The sequence below is a fragment of the Mirounga angustirostris genome, unplaced genomic scaffold, assembly GCF_029215605.1.
Source record: "Mirounga angustirostris isolate CCGP_5_RB_7025 unplaced genomic scaffold, mMirAng1.0.hap1 SCAF_8, whole genome shotgun sequence".
NCBI classification, from domain to species: domain Eukaryota; kingdom Metazoa; phylum Chordata; class Mammalia; order Carnivora; family Phocidae; genus Mirounga; species Mirounga angustirostris.
The window spans coordinates 27,333,915-27,350,136 of NW_026991716.1; the positions used below are offsets into that span (position 1 = coordinate 27,333,915).

At 37.0% G+C, this 16,222-nt stretch overlaps 1 protein-coding gene across 7 annotated transcripts in view; it reads left to right on the plus strand.

The window, feature by feature from the left end:
- The window catches only part of EXOC2 (exocyst complex component 2), a 285,590-nt gene that overhangs the window by 170,017 nt on the left and 99,351 nt on the right, over nucleotides 1-16,222 (plus strand). For all 7 annotated transcript variants that reach the window (XM_064597288.1, XM_064597282.1, XM_064597284.1 and 4 more), the window contains 2 exons: nucleotides 5,527-5,593; nucleotides 9,800-9,916. In XM_064597288.1, coding sequence (XP_064453358.1) covers nucleotides 5,527-5,593; nucleotides 9,800-9,916 — 184 coding nt within the window. The remainder of the gene's footprint in view (nucleotides 1-5,526; nucleotides 5,594-9,799; nucleotides 9,917-16,222) is intronic.

Genomic DNA, 16,222 nt, shown 5'->3' on the forward strand with positions numbered 1-16,222 from the left:
TAGTGGACATCCCTGCCGCATTCCTGACCTTAGGGGGAAAGCTCTCAGTTTTTCCCCATTGAGAAGGATATTCACTGTAGGTTTTTCATAGATGGCTTTTATGATATTGAGGTATGTGCCCTCTATCCCTATACTCTATAAAGAGTTTTGATCAAGAAAGGATGCTGTACTTTGTCAAATGCTTTTTCTGCATCTATTGAGAGGATCATATGGTTCTTGTTCTTTCTTTGATTGATGTATTGTATCACATTGATTGATTTGTGGTTGTTGAACCAACCTTGGAGCCCAGGGATAAATCCCACTTGGTCGTGAATAATCCTTTTAATGTACGGTTGGATCCTGTTGGCTAGTATTTTGGTGAGAATTTTTGCATCCATGTTCATCAAGGATATTGGTCTGTAATTCTGCTTTTAGCTGGGGTCTTTGTCTGGTTTTGGGATCAAGGTAATGGTGGCCTCATAAAACAAGTTTGGAAGTTTTCCTTCCATTTCTATTTTTTGACAGTTTCAGAAGGGTAGGTATTAATTCTTCTTGAAATGTTTGGTAGAATTCCCCTGGGAAGCCATCTGGCCCTGGGCTTTTGTTTGTTGGGAGATTTTTGATGACTGCTTCAGTTAACTTAGTGGTTATGGGTCTGTTCAGGTTTTCTATTTCTTCCTGGTTCAGTTTTGGTAGTTGATACATCTCTAGGAATGCATCCATTTCTTCCAGATTATCTAATTTGCTGGCATAGAGTTGCTCATAATATGGTCTTAGAATTGTTTATATTTCTTTGGTGTTGGTTGTGATCTCTCCTCTTTCATTCATGATTTTGTTGATTTGGGTCATTTCTCTTTTCTTTTTGATAAGTCTGGCCAGGGGTTTATCAATCTTGTTAATTCTTTGAAAGAACCAGCTCCTAGTTTCATTGATCTGTTCTACTTTTCTTTTGGTTTCTGTTTCATTGATCTCTACTCTGATTTTTCTTATTTCTCTTCTCCTGCTGGGTTTAGGCTTTATTTGCTGTTCTTACTCCAGCTCCTTTAGGTGGAGGGTTAGGTTGTGTACTTGAGACCTTTCTTGTTTCTTGAGAAAGGCTTGTATTGCTATGTACTTTCCTCTTAGGACTGCCTTTGCTGCATCCCAAAAATTTTGAATAGTTGTGTTTTCATTTTCATTGGTTTCCATGAATTTTTTAAATTCTTCTTTAATTTCCTGGTTGACCCATTCAGTCTTTAGTAGGATGCTCTTTAGCCTCCATGTATTTGAGTTCTTTCCGACTTTCCTCTTGTGATTGAGTTCTAGTTTCAACGCATTGTGGTGTGAAAATAGGCAGGGAATGCTCCCAATCTTTTGGTACCGGTTGAGACCTGATTTGTGACTTAGGGTGTGATCTATTTTGGAGAATGTTCCATGGGCCCTAGAGGAGAATGTGTATTCCGTTGCTTTGGGGTGGAATGTTCTGAATATATCTGTGAAGTCCATTTGGTCCAGTGTGTCTTTTAAAGTCTTTATTTCCTTGTTGATCTTTTGCTTAGATGATTTGTCCATTTCAGTGAGGGGAGTGTTAAAGTCCCCTACTATTATTGTATTGTTGTCGATGTGTTTCTTTGCTTTTGTTATTAATTGGCTTATATAATTGGCTGCTCCCATGTTAGGGGCATAGATATTTACAATTGTTAGATCTTCTTGTTGGATAGACCCTTTAAGTAGGATATAGTGTCCTTTCTCATCTCTTATTACAGTCTTTGGTTTAAAATCTAATTTGTCTGATACAAGGATTGCCACCCCAGCTTTCTTTTGGTGTCCGTTAGAATGGTAAATTGTTTTCCACCCCATCAGTTTCATTCTAGGGGTGTCTTTGGGTGTAAAATGAGTCTCTTGCAGACAGCATATCGATGGGTCTTGTTTTTTTATTCAATCTGATAGCCTGTGTCTTTTGATTGGGGCATTGAGCCCATTTACATTCAGCGTAGCTATTGAAAGACATGAATTTGGTGCCATTGTATTGCCTCTAAAGTGACTGTTACTGTATATTGTCTGTGTTCCTTTCCGGTCTATGTTACTTTTAGGCTCTCTCTTTGTTTAGAGGACCCCTTTCAATATTTCCTGTAGGGTTGGTTTTGTGTTTGCAAATTCCTTTAGCTTTTGTTTGTCCTGGAAGCTTTTTATATCTCCTTCTATTTTCAATGACAGCCTAGCTGGATATAGTATTCTTGGCTGCATATTTTTCTCATTTAGTGCTCTGAATATATCCTGCCAGTCCTTTCTGGCCTGCCAGGTCTCTGTGGGTAGGTCTGTTGCCAATCTAATGTTTCTACCATTGTAGGTTACAGACCTCTTGTCCCGAGCTCTCTTCAGGATTTTCTCTTTGTCTCTGAGACTTGTAAGTTTTACTATTACATGTTGGGGTGTTGACCTATTTTTATTGATTTTGAGGGGCTTCTCTGTGCCTCCTGGATTTTGATGCCTATTTCCTTTGCCAAATTAGGGAAGTTCTCTGCTATAATTTGTTCCAGTATACTTTCTGCCCCTCTCTCTCTTTCTTCTTCTTATGGGATCCCAATTATTCTAATATTGTTTCATCTCATGGTATCACTTATCTCTCGAATTCCGCCCTTGTGATCCAGTAGTTGTTTATCTCTCTTTTTCTCACCTTATTTTCCATCATTTGGTCTTCGATATCACTAATTCTCTCTTCTTCTTCATTTATCCTAGCTGTTAGAGCCTCCATTTTTTATTGCACCTCATTAATAGCCTTTTTGATTTTGACTTGGTTAGATTTTAGTTCTTTTATTTCTCCAGAACAGGTTTCTCTAATATTTTCCATGCTTTTTTCAAGCCCAGCTAGTATCTTTAAAATTGTCATTCTGAACTCTAGTTCCGACATCTTACTAATGTCCTTATTGATTAGGTCCCTGACAGTCAGTACTGCCTGTTGTTGTTTTTTTTGTGGTGATTTTTTCCATCTTGTCATTTTGTCCAGAGGAGAATAGATGAATGAGAGAACAAAATGCTAACAGGGTAACAATGACCCCAGAAAAATATACACTAAACAACTCAGAAGATACCTTCCAGGAAGTGGTTGCTTTTCTGTTCAGAGAGTTGCCACTATTCTTTTCTTTGATCTCCTGTTGAGTTTGTAGGTGTTCAGAATGGTTTGATCGCTATCTAGCTGAATTCCTGGGACCAGACGAAATTTAGGTCTCCTACTCCTCCTCCATCTTGTTCCTCCCCTCTATTTTTAACTTTTTGAGGAAACTCTATACTGTTTTTCAGACTGACTATACCAATTTGGGGGCAAATTTGCATTCCCAATAACAGTGCATGAGTGTTCCTTTTTCTCCACATCCTTGCCAACACCTGATGTTTCTTGTATTGTTGATTTTAGCCATTCTAACAGGTGTGAGATGGTATCTCATTGTATCTTTGATTTGCATTTCCCTGATGATGAGTGATGATGAACATCTTTTCATTTGTCTGTTGGCCATCTGGATGTCTTTTTTGGAGAAATGCCTGTTCATGTGTTCTGCTTATTTTTAAATTGGATTATTTGTTCTTTGGGTCTTGTATTTTATAAGTTCTTTATATGTTTTGGATACTAACCCTTTATTGGATATGTCATTTGTAAACATCTTCTCCCATTTCTTAGGTTGCCTTTTAGTTTTGCTGATTGTTTTCTTCGCCGTGCTAAAGCTCTTTATTTTGATGTAGTCCCAGTGGTTGATTTTTGGTATTGTTTCCCTTGCATCAGGGAAGTTACCTAGAAAAAGTTGTTGTGGCCAGTGTCAAAGAGGTTACTGCCTGTGTTCTATTCTATTATTCTTATGGTTTCAGGTCTCACGTTTAGGTCTTTAATCCATTTTGAATTTTTTTTTGTGTATGGTGTAATAAAGTGATCCAGTTTTTTTCTTTTGAATGTTGCTGTCCAGTTTTCCCAACACCATTTGTTGAAGAGACTGTCCTTTTCAAATTGCATATTTTTCCTGCTTTGTCAAAGATTAAGTGACCAGGGCAGCCTGGGTGGCTCATTCGTTAAGCGTCTGCCTTTGGCTCAGGTCATGATCCTGGGGTCCTGGGATCAAGCCCCACATTGGGCTCCCTGCTCAGTGGGAAGCCGCCTTCTCCCTCTACCACTGCCCCTGCTTGTGTTCCCTCTCTCTCTCTCTCTCTCTCTGTCAAATAAATAAATAAAATCTTTTAAAAAATTAAGTGACCATTTGATAATCAGTTTATTCTTGGTTTTCTGTTCTGTTCTGTTGATCCATGTGTCCATTTTTGTGCCAGTACCATACTGTCTTGGATCACTACAGTTTTGTAATATAACTTGAAGTCTAGAATTGTGATATCCCCAGCTTTGCTTTTCAAGATTGCTTTGGCTATTTGTGGTCTTTCATGCTTCCATACAAATTTTAGGATTGCTTGTTCTAGTTCTGTGAAAAATGCCATTGGTATTTTGATGGGGATTGCATTAAAAGTGTAGATTGCTCTGGTTGAGGTAGACATTTTAATTTTTGTTCTTCCAAATCATGAGATGGAATGTCTTTTCCATTTTTTTGCTTGTCTTCAATTTCTTTCATCAGGGTTTTATAGTTTTCAATGTATAGATCTTTCACCTGTTTAGTTAGGTTTATTCCTAGGTATTGTATTATTTTTGGTGCAATTGTATGTGGGATTTTTTTTCTTAATTTCTCTTTCTGCTTTTCATTATTGGCATGTAGAAACGCAACAGATTTCTGTACATTGATTTTCTATCCTTCAACTTTACTGAATTCATTTATTCTAGTAGTTTTTTGGTGGCATCTTTGAGGTTTTCTCTATATTTCTGGACTTTTTATTCTGTTCTATTCATTCATACACGTTTTGTATCTTTTTGTGCTATTTTAACATTCATTAGTTTGTTTTTTATTGTTCAGATTGGTATCTTTTTATTGCTTCTATTTTAAAATATTATTTGATATTTCATCTATTTAGTGTTCCATATGAATTCTAAAATCCATTCGTTAGGTTTAAGGAAAAGAATTCCTGCTAAAGTGTTTATTATCATTTGTTATATCAATTAATCAGTAGATTATAGAATTTCCTCCCCTGCAATTTTGTATCTTTGGTCAGTTGTTGGTGATTAGCTAATTTCCTAACTCAGCTCACCTGTAAGTGGTTTATTATGAAAATGAGCTTGAAAAAGCCCTCTGGAGATTTTGATAGTCAAAAACATTTCAATCAATTTGAGTCTGTACCTAAAAATTAAATTATTAGGTATTTTCCCTTTTGGTGATTTTTAAAATTTTTAATTGAGTATTGAGAAGACCCAAAGCAAATGTCATATGACCTGTATTAATAGATAGCCTGTAGTGTCTACTTTGAGCTGTTAATTGTTAAATATAAAAAAACAGAATTACGCAGTTTTGACCAAAAGATTTTCAGATCAAGTTTACATAAGGTTCCTTGCATTTTTTATTGAGTTGTAATAGATATACAACATTATAGTAACATTGTTAATTTTAGTGCTTTAATTGTCACTGTTTTCTTACTTGCATCTATATTTAGTCTTGCCGTTGATGTTTCTTCTCCTGATTTGTTTGGAAGTATCCATGAAGACTTCAGTTTGACTTCTGTACGTAAGATGATAAATAGAAAGCTAAACATATTTTAAAATTATATAGTGACTTATGAATCCGTCTAAATTACTTTGAATGCTATTGTATTTGTGCTGTAGTATACTATCCTATAATTTGGAGCTATGTTTTATTTTGTGAAAATTTTAGTAAAAATACAATTTTATATGTATTCCACAACTTAAAAACTTTTTATAACTTAAGTAGTTCCATCTACTCCCTGCATTGTGCAAGTTGGTGAGCGTGAAATAGGTGCCCTAGTGGTTCCCTGGTGTTTGAAAGTTGGAGAGGAAGCAGAAGACAGGGGCCCAGCTCCTCATATTTTTCCTCTTTAACTAGAGAAGCTCTGCTTTTCTCTGTTTTATTTCTTTAAGTTCCCTAATAGCATTTCATTTGAACATAAAGTTCTGGCAAAAACAAAGCCATACCACCTTTTATATATATACACTTACATCTTTTTTTTAGCATATACATGTATTTAAGGATGATTCACACGCATACTTTATTATACGTATAAATTCAGCTCTTGAAATCCAAACCCATCTGTCTTAAAAAAATAACCCTCTCCGGTTTGTCATTTGCTTGAAGGGTGTGTGTGTGTGTGTGTGTACATGTGTATATGTATATATGTATGTGTATCTCTCAAGAAAGAAAGCATATGACCAAAATTTCCTGCCTCTATCATTCCCACAGGTATTATAAGTGTGAATTCCTAAATAAGGAATTTGTTATATTAGGAAATATTAAAAATTCAGTTTGGGACCAGATGTATTAAATGAGTGACATTCAAGCAGAGATATTTAGTGGGTGATTAGACATACCTGTCTGGACCCCAAGAGAGAAATCTAGATACAGATTTGTGAATCAGGAATATACAGTTGACCCTCGAGCAATGAGGGAGTTAGGGGCATTGATGCCCTGTTCAGTCGAAAATCCATGTGTAACTTTTGACTCCTCTAAAACTTTTAACTACCAATAGTCTATGGTTGAGCAAAAGCCTTACCAATAACAGGCAATTAACACATTTTATATGTTATTATTATATGCTGTATTACAATAAAGTAAGTTAGAGAAAAGAAAATGTTACCAAAATCATAAGAAAGAGAAAATACATTTACAATACTGTACTGTATGTATCAAAAATTTGCATATAAGTGGCACAATGCATTTCAAACTTGTGTTGTTCAGGGGTAAACTGTATAAGCAATATAAGGCCTAGGAGTGGATGAGTATACTAGGAAAAATACTAGTAGAATGAGAGGAGGGCCAAATATATAAAAATAACATTGGGGGTACCAGTATTTAAGGGTTGGCCAGAAGCAGAGAGCCTCAAAGTTCCCAAAAAAGAATAATCAGAGAGAGAGAGAAGAAAATCCAGACGGAACAGTGTTCCTGAGAGAGATGGAAAAGATCATTTAAACAGAGGAGTATTTAACAGTATCTCACAGACTGGTAGAAGATCAGGTGGGGTCAGATGAAAACTGGAGCGTTGTGGGCTTGGCAGTTAGGTGGTCATTTGTGACTGTAGGGGAAGCTTATCCGTGGATTGCTAATTGGCTATCTATGTATGCACTGGGTCAACATCAGATAGGAGCTGAGGAAGTTGATGTAGTGAGTTTAGACCATTTGCACTGTGAACATAGTAGACTAGAGAAAGACACAGGCTGGAGGAAAGAGCCTTCTAAACTGAGAAGGGCCTTATGTGCTATTGGGCCAACTGTGCTTTTTTTCTCTGTCCTTTAGAACAAGCCTAATTTCTACATGACAGTCTTTTCAGTGTTTGAAAACATTTGTTGCATGGGCTTGGAATCTTCCTTTCTCTTAGCTAACATCCTAAATCTTTTAGGCGTTTCCTAGTCGATATGGCAGTGGTTCTCCTCTTAGTCTACTTCTGTCCTTTTTCAAGGGTGGAGTACAGGACTCTGATGTGGCCCTGACAACTGGGAAGCAGCCAGAACTACACATTAGGTTACATCTCTATTGACTCACATTGAGCTTACTGTCACCCACACCCCAGGTGTTTCATACTTGCTTCTCCCAGTCATAGGACCTTATCTCTCCCATTTTATTCCATAAAATTGTTCATTTGGTACCAAATTCATTTCCTGTGTTTCTCTGCATTTGGATGATATCTTGTTAGATTTGACCCAGATTATTGAGATTTTCTTAGGGCCTTGTTCTGTTATTCAGCAGAGAGGCAGTTATGGTAAGATAGAGGCCCAGGTTTGGAGTCAGAAGATAACTACTTTGCTTCCTGGTCTTCTTCTTACTAACTGAATAATCTTGGGCATGTCATCGAGGGTGTCCAGTTTTCTCCTGGACAAAATTGGGGTGGTAATGCCTACATCTCAGAGAGTCTGTGAGAAATAATTGAAATAATACATAATTGGCAAGTACTGCCTTTGATAGGTTGAGCTGTTATTTTCAAACATACATATTCATCTAAGTTGCTAATAAGCTTTTAATTAATCATTTGGGTTTAAGAATTTGATTATTGTAGTGTTCAGTTATTCTTCCTACTTTCTCTTCTGATTGGTTAGATTTGGGAAGAGAAATACAGTTACCAAGAGTAAGACTTCAAATCACTCAAATTATTTTTCCATTTTGGGGGAAGAACAATGCAGATTACAGGGAGAAAAATCAAAGAGAGTTAATTAACAGGGCAAAGAAGATGCGGCAGGCTCAGGGGGTCTGTTAGACTATAAGGTTAATATTTGGAGGAAAAGGTAATTGCGAATTGATCTTATAACTGAAAAACCACTTGAGATTTTTGCAGAGTGCAGCATGTTTAGAGTGGCTGATGACACCTTATGCTTACTTTATTTCATGTTCTTTATGAGGACCACATAATGGTAATACCAGAATGTACCCCATCCCCAGACTGGCCTGTGTGCCTATGCAGTGCTGTTTACTGCTTTCTTTCTGGTTCTCACTTGCCATTTATTCACAAAATGTGGAGGAGTGGTATGCATAACAGAGCCCTGTTTTCCTTGTTTTATAATTTATTTCCCATCCATAGATTAATTCAAGGCCATTCACAACCTTTCATTTGTTTGAAGGTACTTTAATAACTCCTTGCCCTTTAATTGTATTTGTTGATGACCAAAAAGGACATTGAATAGGCCACACTGTGCCAGCAATAAAGATAATACTATTTTAAATAAAGAAATTTAGAAAGTTTTAAAATTTTTGATGGAGCTAAATGAAATTATTGGGCGATATAAGCTGTACTTGGCAACTGAGTTCAGAGTGTACCTCAAGATAGGGATCTGTTTATTTTCCTTATTTATTATATTGACTTTAACATAAGTTATATACAAGAAAGTTTTCCCTGGAAAGTAGTTTTGCCTTAGTGTTTAGTCAAGGGATCTTGAATCAAAGCTCTGAATTAGTCACTGTTGTTCTAGAGAATGCTCTCACACTGAGGGAGCATGCAAAAGTGTTCTTGGTGAGCCACAACAGCAGTGATAACTGCCATTCCTGGAATTTTGTTTACAAAGATAGTTCTTCTGAACTGTAAAATGATGTTTATTCATCAGCTTTGGGGTCTGGTAATTTTAATAAGAAATTACCTTAAAGTGGCTAGAACCTGGAGAACATAGAATATGAGGCTCTAGCCTTCTTCATAACCGATACTATGGGAGAGTTCCCTAGCCTCTGTCCCATCACTCCCCATAAGAGGGGGAAACTATTCTATATAAATGCATCTGTGAAGGCCCGGTTTTGGGGAGGAGCCCATCATATAGATGGCATTATAATTCTCTTTCAAGTTATGAAAAATTTATAAATTATTTTCTATGAATTTTTGCATTTTTTGTAATTATTTTAAAAGATCCATTTTTATAGCTTTTTTTGCTGCAAAAAATATTGGATAGAATAACCAGTAAAGTAAACCCCTTTCACAAGAACAACAGCTGAACCTACCTTACTCGTTAGCTGTTTTTCCATACAGCTATTAAATTTCGAAGGCAGCAGCATTTGACTCTTTAGTGCATTACATAATAACAAGCAGTTATAGAGTATAGAATTATAGAATTATATTGTTTCTCTCTATATTATTACTGGGGAAAAAAGGGACCAAGAGAAACAAAACATTGAATATCGATATTAAACATGAAGAGATTATAATTAAATTTAATAAATGATAACTGTTACCCAGTTTGTTACTATAAATGTAATTTTCTAAACATTTGTTTTGCTTTTAGGAACAGAGACTTTTGATAGTCCTAAGTAACTGCTGCTACCTAGAACGTCACACCTTCCTAAATATAGCGGAACATTTTGAAAAGCACAACTTCCAGGGAATAGAGAAAATAACACAGGTAAATGAATTATGTTAAATGAACAAGTTGGTTGTTTTATCAATTTAGTTTCCAAACTATTTTCTTAGTATCCTCTCTTTTGCTTTTCCTATACTTTTCTCTCCTTACCCTCCCCACACCCATATACCTTCTCCATCTTCACCTCACCTTGACTTTGAATAATTCCTGCCCTTCTTGTAACTCACCTTGAATCATTAATTTAATATTCTCTTCTTTTCTCTAGATCAAAGCTTTCTCAAGGCAAAAGCTGATTTATTCCCCACCTAAGCTGCCCAAAGTAAGGGAAGGAAATAGGAAAGAAAGGCATCAAACCCAAATCTTTAAGAATCATCTCAAATTTGGCTCCTTTTAGTTTAAACTTTTACTTTAGAGCCAACAGCAAACTCCCTGAGCCTGCAGATAAACCTCTTCCTGCTTATTCACATCTCTTCTTTTTCTCCCCCTTTCCAAATGACCAGTTGGCAGTGTTTCTCCATAAATGCAAGAAAGATATTTTACTTGGTTGACATCATGAAAATAATGGATTCACTCATAATAAATAGAATCAGCACAAATGCTATCATCTAAATCTAGTTTACTGATTCATTTACTATACAACTAAATGATTTCAAAATATTTGATGTCAATTATTAAAAAATCCTAATTCTGAGTCTGAAAAATAGTCCACCCTCTGAGAAATAAACTGAGGGTTTTAGAGGGGAGAGGGGTGGGGGGATGGGTTAGCCCAGTGATGGGTATTAAGGAGGATACGTACTGCATGGAACACTGGGTATTATACGAAAACAATGAATCATGGAACACTACATCAAAAACTAATGATGCTTTTGCTTTTTACTACTTAAGCATGGGCACAGGTGCTCAAGCACAGAGACACAGACTCACGCACACGAGAGTGGCTTACAACAGCTATAGGAGGCTTAATACCTCACCTGAAAAATACATGCTCTCCACTCTCTAATCCATGGATGTAGCAAAGTTGGACAAAAATGAGTGCTGTGTAAATCAATGGAGTAGGTTTTTCTTGAGATGTTATACTTTGTTTTTATTTTTTCAAGTAAGAAGAAAAGGAAGAAATGAAGCAACCTTCTTATTAAAGGTTGGTTGGTTCTTGGGCAAAGGTTTATCAGATTTCTAAGTAAAACTAAGTAGAACCACTTTTACAGTTTTCTCAGTGCAAAAAATAAGAAAGATAATGATCTTGTTAATCTTATAATCAAAAAGTACTCTTGATGGATTGCATACTTCTTACAAATGATAGTTACGGTTTGTGAACTAGAAATGGATTTTTTTTTTTCAAAGAATGAAAATGTCAAAGTGGGTGGCTCTGTCTTGTTTTCCTGCCTTTTCGTAAAGATTAATCATCCTGATGAGAAATGTGACTTAAGCCTGTAGGGCCAAATGTTGAGTTTATTTCCAGAAATTTTTGTGTTGAGAATTGCAAAGTGCTCCCTTGCAGTAAAGAATTAATATTTGTAGAAAGTGAGCATTTTGTTTTCGTGCAGTAACAGTAGTGACACAAATATATTTATTGAACAGTTTTTTTAGTCATTTAAAATATATGAAATGATTAGGAATTGCATATATCAGAAGCAGTAAGTTTGGTTTTCTTTAGGTTTTTACAAAGTTATGAGTAGTAACTGTTGCTTCAGTTACATCATAAAGAAATAGAATGAAGTTGAAATACAAGTAGGCTTTGATATCCTACCTAGTCTTGTTGATACCATTTTTTTTTCAAAGATTTATTTATGTATTTGAGAGAGAGAGAGAGAGTGGGGGGAAAGGCAGAGAGACAAAGTCTCAAGCAGACTCTGCTCAGAGCAGAGCCTGACCTAGGGCTTGATCCCATGACCCGAGATCATGACCTGGGCTGAAGCCAAGAGTTGGACTCCTAATTGACTGTGCCACCCAGGCGCCCCCCCCTTTAAAAAAAGATTTATTTATTTTAGAGACAGATATAGAGAGTTGTTGATATCATTTTGAAACCAAGGTAATATATTGGATCTGGAGGTAAAGCTTAGAATAAATGGTGGACTATTTTCTTTTTTTTTGCTAATGATATCTGCCTTTATTTTATTTTATTTTATTATGTTATGTTAGTCACCATACATTACATCATTAGTTTTTGACATAGTGTTCCATGATTCATTGTTTGTGTATAACACCCAGTGCTCCATGCAGTACATGCCCTCTTTAATACCCATCACCAGGCTAACCTATCCCGCCATCCCCCTCCCCTCTAGAACCCTGTTTATTTCTCAGAGTTCATAGTCTCTCATGGTTCGACTCCCCCTCTGATTTCCCCCCCTTCATTCTTCCCTTCCGGCTTTTTTTTTTTTTCCTTTTAACATAAAATGTATTACTTGTTTCGAAGGTACAGGTTTGTGATTCAACAGTCTTACACACTTCACAGTGCTTACCGTAGCACTACCCTTCCCCATGTCTATCACCCACCCACCCCATCCCTCCCACCCCGCACCACTCCAGCAACCCTCAGTTTGTTTCCTGAGATTAACAATTCCTCATATCAGTGAGGTCATATGATACATATCTTTCTCTGATTGACTTATTTCACTCAGCATAATACCCTCCAGTTCTATCCACGTCGTTGCAAATGGCAAGATATCATTCCTTTTGATGTCTACATAATATTCCATTGTATATATATACCACATCTTCTTTATCCGTTCATCTGTTGATGGACATCTTGGCTCTTCCCATAGTTTGGCTATTGTGGACATTGCTGCTATAAACATCGGGGTGCACATACCCCTTCGGATCCCTACATTTGTATCTTTGGGGTAAATACCCAGTAGTGCAATTGCTGGGTCATAGTGTAGCTCTATTTTCAACTTTTTGAGGAACCTCCATACTGTTTTCCAGAGTGGCTGCACCTGCTTGCATTCCCACCAACAGTGTAGGAGGGTTCCCCTTTCTCTGCATCCCAGCCAACATCTGTCATTTCCTGACTTGTTAATTTTAGCCATTCTGACTGGTGTGAGGTGATATCTCATTGAGGTTTTGATTGGGATTTCCCTGATGCTGAGTGATGTTGAGCACTTTTCATGTGTCTGCTGGCCATTTGGATGTCTTCTTGGGAAAAATATCTGTTCATGTCTTCTGCCCATTTCTTGATTGGATCATTTGTTCTTTGGTTAAGTTTCATAAGTTCTTTATAAATTTTGGATACTAGCCCTTTATCTGATACGTCATTTGCAAATATCTTCTCCCATTCTGTTGGTTGTCTTTTGGTTTTGTTGACTGTTTCCTTTGCAGTGCAAAAGCTTTTTATCTTGATAAAGACCCAATAAGTTCATTTTTGCCCTTACTTCCCTTGCCTTTGGCGATGTTTCTAGGAAGAAGTTGCTGCGGCTGAGGTCAAAGAGGTTGCTGCCTGTGTTCTCCTTTAGGATGTTGATGGACTCCTGTCTCACATTTACGTCTTTCAACCATTTTGAGTCAATTTTTGTGTGTGGTGCAAAGACATGGTCCAGTTTCATTCTTCTGCATGTGGCTGTCCAATTTTCCCAACACTGTTTGTTGAAGAGACTGTCTTTTTGCCATTGGACATTCTTTCCTGCTTTGTCGAAGATGAGTTGACCATAGAGTTGAGGGTCCATTTCTGGGCTCTCTATTCTGTTCCATTGATCTCTGTGTCTGTTTTTGAGCCAGTACCATACTGTCTTGATGATGACAGCTTTGTGATAGAGCTGGAACTCCGGAATTGTGATTCTGCCAGCTATGCTTTTCTTTTTCAACATTCCTCTGGCTATTTGGGGTCTTTTCTGGTACCATACAAATTTTAGGATTATTTGTTCCATTTCTTCGAAAAAAGTTGATGGTCGGGGCACCTGCCTGGCTCAGTTGGTTAAGCGACTGCCTTCGGCTCAGGTCATGATCCTGGAGTCCTGGGATTGAGTCCCACATTGGGCTTCCTGCTCAGCAGGGGGTCTGCTTCTCCTTCTGCCCTCTTCCCTCTCGTGCTCTCAGTCTCTCATTCTCTCTCTCTCAAATAAATAAATAAAATCTTTAAAAAAAAAAGTTGATGGTCTTTTGATGGGGATTGCATTGAATGTGTAGATTGCTCTAGGTAGCATTGACATCTTCACAATATTTGTTCTTCCAATCCATGAGCATGGAACGTTTTTCCATTTCTTTGTGTCTTCCTCAATTTCTTTCATGAGTATTTTGTAGTTTTCTGAGTACAGATTCTTTGCCTCTTTGGTTAGATTTATTCCTAGGTATCTTATAGTTTTGGGTGCAATTGTAAATGGGATCGACTCCTTAATTTCTCTTTCTTCTGTCTTGTTGGTGTTATAGGAATGCCACTGATTTTTGTGCATTGATTTTATATCCTGCCACTTTACTGAATTCCTGTATGAGTTCTAGCAGTTTTGGGGTGGAGTCTTTGGGGTTTTCCACATAAAGTATCATATCATCTGCAAACAGTGAGAGTTTGACTTCTTCTTTGCCAATTCAGATGCCTTTGATTTCTTTTTATTGTCTGATTGCTGTGGCTAGGACTTCTAATACAATGTGGAATAGCAGTGGTGATAGTGGACATCCCTGCCGTGTTCCTGACCTTAGGGGGCTCACAGGTTTTCCCCATTGAAAATGATATTCACTGTAGGTTTTTCATAGATGGCTTTTATTATTGAGATATGTACCCTCTATCCCTATACTCTGAAGAGTTTTGATCAAGAAAGGATGCTGTACTTTGTCAAATGCTTTTCCTGCATCTATTGAGAGGATCATATGGTTCTTGTTCTTTCTTTAATTAATGTATTGTATCACATTGATTGATTTGCAGATGTTGAACCAATCTTGTAGCCCAGGGATAAATCCCACTTGGTCGTGGTGAATAATCCTTTTAATGTACTGTCGGATCCTATTGGCAAGTATTTTGGTGAGAATTTTTGCATCCGTGTTCATCAAGGATATTGGTCTGTAATTCTGCTTTTAGCTGGGGTCTTTGTCTGGTTTTGGGATCAAGGTAATGGTGGCCTCATAAAACAAGTTTGGAAGTTTTCCTTCCATTTCTATTTTTTGGAACAGTTTCAGAAGAATAGGTATTACTTCTTTAAATGTTTGGTAGAATTCCCCTGGGAAGCCATCTGGCCCTGGGCTTTTGTTTGTTGGGAGATTTTTGATGACTGCTTCAATTTCCTTAGTGGTTTTGGGTCTGTTCAGGTTTTCTATTTCTTCTTGGTTCGGTGTTGGTAGTTGATGGCATCTCTAGGAATGCATCCATTTCTTCCAGGTTATCTAATTTGCTGGCATAGAGTTGCTCATAATATGTTCTTAGAAATGTTTGTATTTCTTTGGTGTTCGTTGTGATCTCTCCTCTTTCATTCATGATTTTATTTATTTGGGTCGTTTCTCTTTTCTTTTCGATAAGTCTGTCCAGGGGTTTATCAGGCTTGTTAATTCCTTCAAAGAACCAGTTCCTAGTTTCGTTGATCTGTTCTACTGTTCTTTTGGTTTCTATTTCATTAATTTCTACTCTGATCTTTATTATTTCTCTTCTCCTGCTGAGTTTAGGCTTTATATGCTGTTCTTTCTCCAGCTCCTTTAGGTTAGGTTAGGTTGTGTACTTGAGACCTTTCTTGTTTCTTGAGAAAGGCTTGTATTGCTCTATACTTTCCTCTTAGGACTGCCTTTGCTGCATCCCAAAGATTTTGAATAGTTGTGTTTTCATTTTCATTGGTTTCCATGAATTTTTTAAATTCTTCTTTAATTTCCTGGTTGACCCATTCAGTCTTTAGTAGGATGCTCTTTAGCCTCCATGTATTTGAGTTCTTTCTGACTTTCCTCTTGTGATTGAGTTCTAGTATCAACGCATTGTGGTGTGAAAATAGGCAGGGAATGCTCCCAGTCTTTTGGTACCAGTTGAGACTTGATTTGTGACTTAGGATGTGATCTATTTTGGAGAATGTTCCATGGACACTAGAGAAGAATGTATATTCTGTTATTTAGGATGGAATGTTCTGAATATATCTGTGAAGTCCATTTGGTCCAGTGTGTCATTTAAAGTCTCTATTTCTTTGTTGATCTTTTGCTTAGCTGATCTGTCCATTTCAGTGAGGGGGCTGTTAAAGTCCCCTACTATTATTGTATTGTTGTCGATGTGTTTCTCTGCTTTTGTTATTAATTGGCTTATATAATTGGCTGCTCCCATGTTAGGGGCATAGATATTTACAATTGTTAGATCTTCTTGTTGGATAGACCCTTTAAGTAGGATATAGTGCCATTTCTCATCTCTTATTATAGTCTTTGGTTTAAAACCTAATTTGTCTGATATAAGGATTA